This window comes from Montipora capricornis, chromosome 6 (genome assembly GCF_036669925.1).
Source record: "Montipora capricornis isolate CH-2021 chromosome 6, ASM3666992v2, whole genome shotgun sequence".
Taxonomy (NCBI): domain Eukaryota; kingdom Metazoa; phylum Cnidaria; class Anthozoa; order Scleractinia; family Acroporidae; genus Montipora; species Montipora capricornis.
The window spans coordinates 38,851,231-38,861,230 of NC_090888.1; the positions used below are offsets into that span (position 1 = coordinate 38,851,231).

The 10,000-nt window shown below is 40.0% G+C and overlaps 1 protein-coding gene and 1 long non-coding RNA gene across 2 annotated transcripts; both read right to left on the reverse strand.

The window, feature by feature from the left end:
- Positions 1–122: 122 nt before the first annotated feature.
- On the reverse strand, positions 123–1,649 carry LOC138052083 (uncharacterized). The gene is made up of 2 exons (XR_011132994.1): positions 1,174–1,649; positions 123–479 (listed from the first exon to the last, which is right to left on the reverse strand). It is a non-coding gene; the product is annotated as an uncharacterized lncRNA (long non-coding RNA).
- A 1,621-nt stretch (positions 1,650–3,270) lies between these two features.
- LOC138052079 (uncharacterized) lies at positions 3,271–6,880 on the reverse strand. The gene is made up of 2 exons (XM_068898442.1): positions 6,570–6,880; positions 3,271–3,944 (listed from the first exon to the last, which is right to left on the reverse strand). The coding sequence occupies exons 1-2, from the start codon at positions 6,771–6,773 to the stop codon at positions 3,606–3,608; spliced, it is 543 nt and encodes a 180-aa protein (XP_068754543.1). The 5' UTR covers positions 6,774–6,880; the 3' UTR covers positions 3,271–3,605.
- Between the last annotated feature and the right edge of the window lie 3,120 nt (positions 6,881–10,000).

A 10,000-nucleotide genomic window follows, 5' to 3' on the forward strand; every position in this document is an offset into this window, starting at 1 on the left:
GGTTGAACTTTAGAACCCAACTTGTTTTAGATACTCTCGTTCTACTCCCGTTTCGATGTTTACTCCAATACTTGAAATCTTCCCACTTCTTCCCGTTTACCATAAGTAAAGGACAGCATATCTCAGAAGTACAGTTTAATACAATATCTGGGCCTAAAACAATGTCCAAATTGCTCAACAACATCAGAAGCAAGTCTCGTGTGTAACGGCAGGTTTAAAACACAGGCCGTGACATGTCACAACTTATCTGATAGTGTTTTGAAAGGAAAATTAAGTGAAAGGCAATATATTTTCCATGTAACGGTTCACTTCGCATGATTATTCGCCTTGGCCAGGGTAAACTACTCTTTTAAGTCAGCACAAAATTGTGCTGTGTTGTTTCGAACAGATTGACCCCATTCGTAGATGAGGAGGGAGCGCTTCCTGTGTGGTAGAGAGTGTTGCATCATTTGTGTTGATCTGTATGTCCTTTTATTTTCCTGTTAACAGGAAAAGTTTGTTAACTGTTGTTAAAGTGAAGTGAAGTTATTTGTCTCTCCCCTCGGGGCTTTTCAGGACTAATTTACAATGGTCTTTGTAGGGGACTTTGGATCAGACTGCTTGGTACGAAGTTTACAATTTATTTAGGTAGTAAAAGATGCCCCCGACCAGATTAGGTCAGACTACAACACCGGGGACAATGTTCCCTACTCTTTTCGACAATTAAGTGGGTTCTTCAACGTCTCAAATAATCTGGTTTCCAAGAAGGGCTAAGAGACAGGACATCCGAGAAGACTTGAAAGTCTAACCATTTGCGAGTGTAATTACAAAGGCAGCACTTTTTCCTCAGTTATTTTAAGACCCTGAGTGTTGGCCCGGCCGGAGTAGAACTCACGACCTCCCGCATATCAATTCCATGCTCAACCAACTGAGCCACCGGTACGCGGTTCATTGTTCTCGAAACAAGGGAGATTACTGAGTAAAGCGACATCCCCGTCGTCTTCTTAAGCTGTCTATCAATAGATCTAGAAAATACTTCCTAGACTAATCCAGTCGGCTAGATGAGATGATTTTTTGCACAAAAATGACTCAGTGAAATACTATTTCCCGTGAATGGAGACCATGAAACGGATGCTTAAGTCCTTTTTAAAACCTTCGAAGAGGTGACATTCCACTGCAACCCCGGAAGCATACCTAGAGATGTCGCAGTCGCATCCTCACTGAGATTCTTGCACCTTTGAAGACCATCAATTAGAAAATAGCAACTGTTTTGCGCTAGGTTACCACGGTCTCGACGTTCGGTCTGTTCAAAATTATTCATTTACTTCAATGTCCAAGTCATGTGTCCTCTACTCTCTTCGTGACCTGTTCTCCGAATATTTTTGGCTAGTGCTATTTTTTGAAACAGCAGCAATATACTACGATTACTGAATATTTTGTCTATATCATAAATCTAGCTTGGAAACAACAAGAATAAAACTGAGCTATGAAGCCACAGAGTTAGCCGGTCAATCGGCTGGGCTCAATTTATACCTTTCTTTCATCAAGTCCTTTCACGGGAAAACATGAACCAAACAAATTGACCTGATTCCAACTTCATAGCTCAGTTGGTAGAGTATGGGAAGCCAATTGTAGCAATATCTAATAAATGGATATTTCAATTCAAAGAGTCTATTTTAGTTCAATTCAACGCATAAATTTATGTTCAATATACTTTTTTTTGGTTCAACTTCCGATTTTGCATTCAATACATTTTGGTATCATTCAATGCGATTGCTTCGGTTCAACCTTTTCTTTTTAAATTTCAAGAGCACATTTTGCGTCCAACACTTTTTATTTCGTTCAACGCGATTTACTTTCGTTCAACGATTTATTGCACAGCGGTTGAGGGGTTAGTAATCTATGTATGACCCACCATACATTGAATACTAACCGACAAAGGTTGGATTATGTTTTAGGCCTAATAAATCTAAGGGTGCGTTCGATTGACCGTATTCCGGAATAGGAGTAGATGGAATATAAGTTAAAAATCCTTCGTTTTTACGGAGATTCACAATAAAATTGTCAAAATTCTGCTAAAATGCTATTTTAAACATATTTTTATTATCCTTGCTGCTTCGAAACGCGCCAAACATACCGTTTTCATCATCACTCCACGTATTCTTATTCCGGAATAGGGTCAATCGAACGCGCCCTTTAGATTAGCTTTTGTGAATGGTTTGGGTTCTTTCAGTTGTGGTAAATCGCAGAATCCAACCTTTTTCGGTTTACATGGACTACTAACAAACTTTGTTCCAGCCTCCCGTGACCTCACGAGATCAAGAGGGACTAGCCAATAGTGGTCAACCGCTGTGCAATAAATCGTTGAACGAAAGTAAATCGCGTTGAACGAAATAAAAGTGTTGGACGCAAAATGTGCTCTTGAAATTTAAAAAGAAAAGGTTAAACCGAAGCAATCGCATTGAATGATACCAAAATGTATTGAATGCAAAATCGGAAGTTGAACCAAAAAAAAGTATATCGAACATAAATTTATTCGTTGATTTGAACTAAAATAGACTCTTTGAATTGAAATATCCATTTATTGAATATTGCTACAATTTGCATTGCACCAGCATCGCAGAGATCATGGGTTCGAATCCAGGTGGAGCCGCCGGCTTAAATTGTCCATTTAAGTGCGAGGATCATTTCTCTCTTTCCTCTAAGGCCCGCAAATCAAATATGTACATTTTAGCCGTGCGAAGAAGGTCCGATGCTCCATTATTCAGGGACTTCCTACTTATTTAAAAGGTTTTGGGAAGTCAGGGGCGTATCTATGGGGAGCGTGCATGGGGTGAGCTCCCCCCCCCGCTCTTTAAAATGACCCGCGCCTTTCTAATACAACTGATATTCGGCAGCAAAAAAGAAAAAAAACCTCACCAGTCAGCTAAAAAAAAACCTTGGATCCGCCCATTGAAGTGTTGTACTATAGAAATGGAGGAAACAAAATACAAAGTACGGTTGAAACTTTCACCTTTCGGCGGCAAGCATTCGCTTTGTCCTTTTTGCCCCCAATCACTGGACCCCCTCTCCCCACCCTTCCCTCTGCAAAGGGGACCATCATGGGAGATTTACAATACGTCACTTGATTGGACATATTAAAAAAGGGGACTTTGTCAGGACAGCGATCGATCGAAGCATGTCTACTGTAATCTTCTAGAGATTTGATCTTAGTTTCATTAAACAATCGTTGAGTTATCGAGTACGTCTACACCTCTCATCCCTTTTTGTTGCATTCTAAATCAAATGGTATGGACTGAATGAAATTTTATTGAAAAATCAGTTAAAAAACAATCTAACTAATGGATACAAATTTACCATTTTTGTAAAGCGTTTCATTGCAATAAAAAAGGAAAAACTTCGTGGAGCTGTAACTGGTAACATATTGAGGGGCTACTGCTTTAAATGCACACCAAAGCGATCATTCACACTTTAAAGACGTTAAATCGCTAGTGACGGACAAAAAGGCTTAGACCAGTGTAACTAAGGCTAATAAAACTATCGGCGCTGTCCCTTGGTAAGTAATGATAAAAAATGCACCAATTCACAAATTGCTATACATTGTTAGCAGGCTTAGGTGACAGACCTCATTTGGTGCTGTGGTTGTGGATTTTTTCAAGCATTTGTTTTTCTTTTTCGATCTTCTCCTTGATTTTTTCTACCATGTGTTCGGAGTTTGGCATTTCTTTCAACAATGCACTAAGCTTCTCCGTGTTCAGGCCGATTTCTTCCTTCATTTGCCGAGCGTCATTCATGGTAAGCTGACCCCACTTTCCATTGTCGTGCTTACGGAAATCCTCAATATCAAGCTTTCCAGAGTGCTTGTCATTGAGCCTTGACTCGTCTTCAAACTTTTTGCTACCCCAGGGAGTGCGCTCTCGTGTGTCTTTCCCATAAGCCGCGTTGAGGTCCATTCTATCATCAGTCTGAAATAATAAGAGAATCGTCCAGATCACTTTGGTATTTCACAAAATTAGTAGGGAAACATATAGCCTTAGGATACTTTGTCGCAGCATTATTCAAACACACGCAAGTGAATCGATGGTTGCTCTGCCGTTGAGCCTCGGGTGGACCGCGATTGGCATGGTGACGAAACTCCCTGCGGCTTCGCCTCTTCGTAGCCGTTCGCAATCGCGTCTAAAACACAACCGACCAACCATCGATTTTTCTTAATCGCGCGTGTTTAAATAATCCCACTATAAAATATCCCGCCAGTACGCAGGCTTGTGAAAACATGGATATTGTTAAGAGCTGTACTGTCACTTATCGTTCCGCGTTCATCCCAGTATGATTTTCCGGCGCGCCTTAAACCATATTCAAAGGGAGGCTGAAGATTCTTAGCTCTTCAATGAATTCGTCCTTCTGTCATTAACTACAAGGGTCAATGTGAGTTGGAGGGTTAATAATTATTTTGAAAGAATCGAATCATAGCGCCCTTCATTCACTTGTGGACTCTGACGGTCAAATTTCAAACGACGGTTTAGTTTTTACCACGATCAATTATTACAGCGGAGCCGGTTAGGGCAACATCCAGCGTTGAGATTGGCCGACTTCAGTTCCTTTTGTCGTTTTCTGTTTTTAGCAGTCCATCAACTGCCGCTGCAATGTTGAATTTCAGAGTGCACAGTTTGGAGGATGGCTGAATGCAATCAATATGTCAAACGTACAATTGGTCAGCTATATCTTTTGATAAACATAGCATTATCTCTTCATAAAGTGTTGTGAGTGTACTCTTTCCCTACTCATGTGCGGAAAATTCGCGGATTGGATTGGTTGTATGGGTAACGTACCCATAAGAAATATTTCCAATGTAGTATTTTAATTTATCGTTGTCACGGCAACATTGGTATGAAATCTCAACCTCACCCCCAGACACCTCCTTTTACTGATCCCTCGCGTTTCACAGACGAAGATGATCCCTGGGAACTAAGTTGTTTCTTCTTATTAATTTATGATCGTGGTGAGCATAATCATTGATTTAGCAGCCAACAGAAAATCTTTTTCTTCTTGTGGTCTAAGTTGACTTCTTCTTTTCTCATGAACGGAATTCCGTCCGGTTGACTGATCGTGCAATACCGGTATATCATTAAAAGCAAAAAACACAGGAAAGAAGGTTAAAAACAATTAAATAAACGACGAAGTTCTCGCTAAAGAAGTAAAAATGAGCAGAATTTACTAACGAATAAAAACCCGGCTAAGTAAAGAGAAAAATTCCACAAACACGTATTACAAATCTAGGCTTTTCTGCGGTGATTTAATTTATGTAACAATGGCAAAGCCCCTTTTCTCTTGCAATTTGCCGAATTCCTGAAACAACCAGGAACATCGTAATTTCTTTATAGCGTTCAGTCAGATTATTTTTCAGCGTCATGATCCGGTTTCAGCCAATAGTTTTCACATGAACACTTAAAATTGAAGGAGTTCTATCTTACCCAAGGGCGGTTTTCGCTGATTCAGAACAATTTCCTGTTGCATAACCAAATGATCATTCTTCGCCAATGATTAACATGGTTCATACAAAGAGGAGCATACTGAAAACTACATTGAAACCAATTGAAATTCACAGTTATAATCATTAAAACCGATACAAGACAGATCTATAATCTTGTTCCTGAACTAGCAAGTCAGGCTTTCAATTTAGTGAACTTTACCCAAGTCCATTCCAAGATTCTCTTTGTGAAACCATTTGTTTCTTTCCTTTTTTACAATTCAAACTTTTCTGACGCCATTCTTAGCGATAGGATAGCGTGTAAACAACATCACTGATAAACCAAGCAATATAGGTGTTCCATTTCTCTAGAATGCCTTGTGCTTAACAAACCGCATCAAGTCAGCCAGTTGTCTTTTGCCAATGATATTCCGGTGAAACTTTGCCACCTCTTTTCTGACATCGTTTTTAACACATTTGCAAGGAGGTATTACGGACGAGAAACAATTTTTTAAAGAAATCTGTCCTTTTTTTAGAAACGAGGACTGCACCTACAGCTATAATTATAATCCCATACTCAAGGTTGGGGGTCGGCTGTATTAGCATACGAAGTTCCTTCTATCCCCATAATTGTTTTAATTTTTATAATGGACTGAAAAACATCGACGAACTTGTCCTCATGCACAGCAATTAGTGAGAAATGGAAGACTACACGGGTAGATGAAGATCGACTGGTGTAAGATAGAAAATCTGAACATTTTTACAGGATTCTTGGAGAAAACTATGAAGCCCTGTACGTGAAGCGACGAAATCTTTGGAGCGTGTCTTAGCCATGAATCTACCACAACACCACAACAATTCATAACAAAGACACACAAACAAACATTTGGAATAAGATTCTCTAGGTTCTCTTTTTTATGAAAAAAAGAAAAAAATCTCGCATTGCCCATTTCTGTTCGATCACAATGCGGGTTTTCCGCGCGAAATGCGGAAATGTTTCATCTTTTCACATGTTTGAAAACGTATCATTGAATTGTGAGTTACTCATGGCCTTTTAAAAAGGTATTTGGAGCCTACTTAGCAATAAAAGCCATTTATCTAGCAATTCACATTATTGCTCTACCGTTTTCTTGAAGACGTCAAAGTTGCGTTCATCAGGGTACATTCGCTTTTTGGAGTGATTCTCGTCTCGCATCATCATTTTGTGATCCACATCGTAGCGAGATTCACGGTCGTACTCGCTGTCTGCGCTTCTCTTGTGTTCTCTTCGTCCATCCACTGCTGCGATGCAAACATAAATGGCAATCAGCACGAAGAACCTCATCATGAAGACTTTTTACGCAGCTTGATAACGACTGATCCAAGTACCGCAAGGCTCGTTGTATGTGAAACTTTCTATATGCAATTGCATCTATAGAAGATCACGCCTGATGACGTCAACTACATTGGGTTTGCCAGCCATTCAAAAGAAAGATCCCGGTTGAGGTTCATTGACGCATTGACAGCAAAATCAACCAAAAAATAATGGTTGTTCTTTTCATTAAAAAGACTAAACGTAATAAACAAAATGTCACGGAATTTGTCATGCATAACAAAACGTCTGTTCTCACCATAGCTTAGAACCATTTTCAAGTTTTCAAACAAAGCCTCATGAAAATGTTTTAAGTAAATTCGACTGTTTCTTGTGGCACGAGCCGGAACTGAGCAGCACCGTTGATTGGTCAGGGAATCACGAGAAGGTCCCTGTTCTTAGAAGTCCATAGATAAAGTCTGCGAATGCGCTATCACTTATTAATAGCTTTGGAATTAATCCGAATGCGCTGGAAGTAATTATCAGCAAAATTAGTTTGTCGGAGTTGTTTGTTTTGTAATCCTCGAAAAGCCCCTCGAAGGGGGCGGTCAATAAAAGATTTGTAATACAAAATTTCTTTGCCCGTAGTTTTCAATATCCGTCTTTGCCTGACAGCTTTTCGTAACTGCACTCAAAAGGTACCTCTTTAGCCCCACTGTTTAGCTCTTCCTACCAAGGATAGATCATCCCGTTAGATGATCTGATGACCACAAACTAATAAGTTTGCACAACTTATAAGTACGTAGTATTTGACGTCATCTCGGCTAACCAGGCCAAAATTCACATGAACTGCACTAGAATTCGTTGAGTTACCCTAGGTGGAAATCAAGCTAGTTCACTTATTACTTCCTACGAACTCCCGCTATAAGGACTGCTTTTCACCATGGTCCAAAGCAAGCATAAGCACAAGCAAAATGCGTAGCTAGGCTCTTGCTAATCGGATGATAGTCCCTCCCTAAAGCGCGATTAGAAGTGTAAAATCCTGAAACCATATCAATTTTTGTATGGCGTTTACTTTTTCTGCCGAACAAAATCGAAGTAATCGCGTCGATTTAATTCGTTTGCGTTCGGTAGTCGAACTTAATCGAACTCACTAAAAAGTTCCAGTTCAATTATGTTTGATTACCGAACCCAATCGAACATCAATCAGACGACTGAGTTGGATTGATTTTTGGTTCGGTTTTGTTCGATTGACTACGCCGGGAGTAATTGCAGACCTTTTTTCCGGAAAAAATGTACTGCATATGTAACAATACGAAGCTATATTTAAACATTTACAATATGTGATTTAGGTTGAGTTGTTAAAGAAGACCTAAAAATATGTCAGGTCCACACCCCTGTGAAAATATTGGTCATGATGAATAAATTATGTGGAAAAATAGAAAAGGTGTGTTGCCGCCAATTGGTGTGTTATGATAGAAAAGGTAAAGGAAAGGAACTTTATTTAAGTGTCTAGTCGTTGTAGCGCTGGAGCACTAATTAACACAAATCAAGTCAAATGTTGGTTTTTCAGGAAAGGGGAAACCGGAGTACCCGGAAAAAACCTCTCGGTGCAGAGTAGAGAACCAACAAACTCAACCCACATATGACGCCGGATCTGGGAATCGAACCCGGGCCACATTGGTGGGAGGCGAGTGCTCTCACCACTGCGCCATCCCTGAGAAGAAATGTGTTGCCATTAAAGGTGTTATGAAGGCTTTTGCAGATTTCTCCAGTTAAAGAACATTTGTATCTCATAAAGTTATGGTTTGTAGCAAACTCATTGTTATAAGGTGTGTTATAATACACACAAATGGTGTGTAATTATCACACACCTAACAATCATATGGTGTGTAATTATTGCACACCTTATGTGTTTCCTTACACACATTGGTATGTTTGCTTAAACCGTGAAATAAAACAGTGAAAAGGTGTGTTACCACACTACACACCTTGGTGTGTTGGGGAACTCACTAGGTGTGTTATATAAAAACACAACTTATGTTAGAGTGCGCGCCTGAACGTTTCTTCGTGTAAAGGGTTCCTACATTGCTAGAACACGGTTCCGGCTTTCTTTCTCGTAAAGTAAAACAAAGCAAAATAAAAGAGGCCGCAAAGAGGCATGCGTTGGCCACAAAACCCACGAGACCACGGAATTCCCAATACAGTAACTGTCCTAACTTTTCTTAAATTACGGCCTCATTATAAGATCGCAAAATTTGTTTATCGTTGTCTTCCTTTTTTTAGAAAACAAAATGGACGGAAGTGGAATAAAACTGCTCCGATAAGTGGTTAAAGTTTCACGATGAATATCAAACAGGTAACTCCTTTTAAAGTTTCTAGTAACTTCCGTGCCTGTTAAATTATCAAAGTTCCCTTTGCTATCACTTACAATCCAGCATTTCGCTCCACTTCGTCTCATGATAGTTCACAAGCACTTCAGCATTCTTACTTCATCACCTCGTTACGACAGTGTTCTCTAAACGGTAGTCCTGTTGTAGCTTTTCGTCGTAATATATAGCAACTTCAAAACTGCTGCAGCCCCCCAGTTTTAAAGATTTTCGCGCAAGAGGCTTATGATTCGGGAAAAAGCACTCGAAATAAATTATTTCTAGAGCCCAGCTTCTTCAACACGACCAAAGATCCATATTGAGACGTTTAAATGACCTCGCTGCCGAACTGCTTATCCCTGGCCTTTGCCGCAGTTCGCGCTAAACTTTCCCCACAATCTCAGAGGGTGGGAGAACGCGTACATTTTAAAAACCCTCAATACGCTTACAAGCTTTCGCCGGAGAAAACCAAAACGTCAATGGTGCTGCTCCAAAACCGTATCGACATCTTTTACACCTCTCTGGAAAGGGTACTGGCAGAAATTGAGAACCGATTCAGTGGAAATGACTTCTTGGGAGCTTCATGTAGTACGCACGACATTTCCGAGCTCCATATTTAGTTAAATTTCATCTTCAATAACAGTAATGGCTTTTACCTGGTAGCCAGGTACAATAACCTCGACAGGGAGCTACATAAGGCAGACCAAAGCCTATTCAGCCAGTTTAAGGCAGCGCACGTGGACAAATCCATGAACACTTCCGCAGAAGTTATCGAAGTGTTGCATGAGAACAGTCTCTACGAAATGATTGCGTTTCTATCTATAGTTTTCTGATTGTTTCACTCGATCTCGGTCATCAGCTCATCTACCGTATGACCTTATATGGAAACTGATT

Excerpts from the sequence above, each read along its gene's own strand:
- LOC138052079 (XM_068898442.1), bottom strand. The coding sequence starts at position 6,773 with ATGATGAGGTTCTTCGTGCTGATTGCCATTTATGTTTGCATCGCAGCA. Across the intron at positions 3,945-6,569 it reads TTGACGTCTTCAAGAAAACG|ACTGATGATAGAATGGACCT; the intron begins GTAGAGCAATAA and ends TTATTATTTCAG.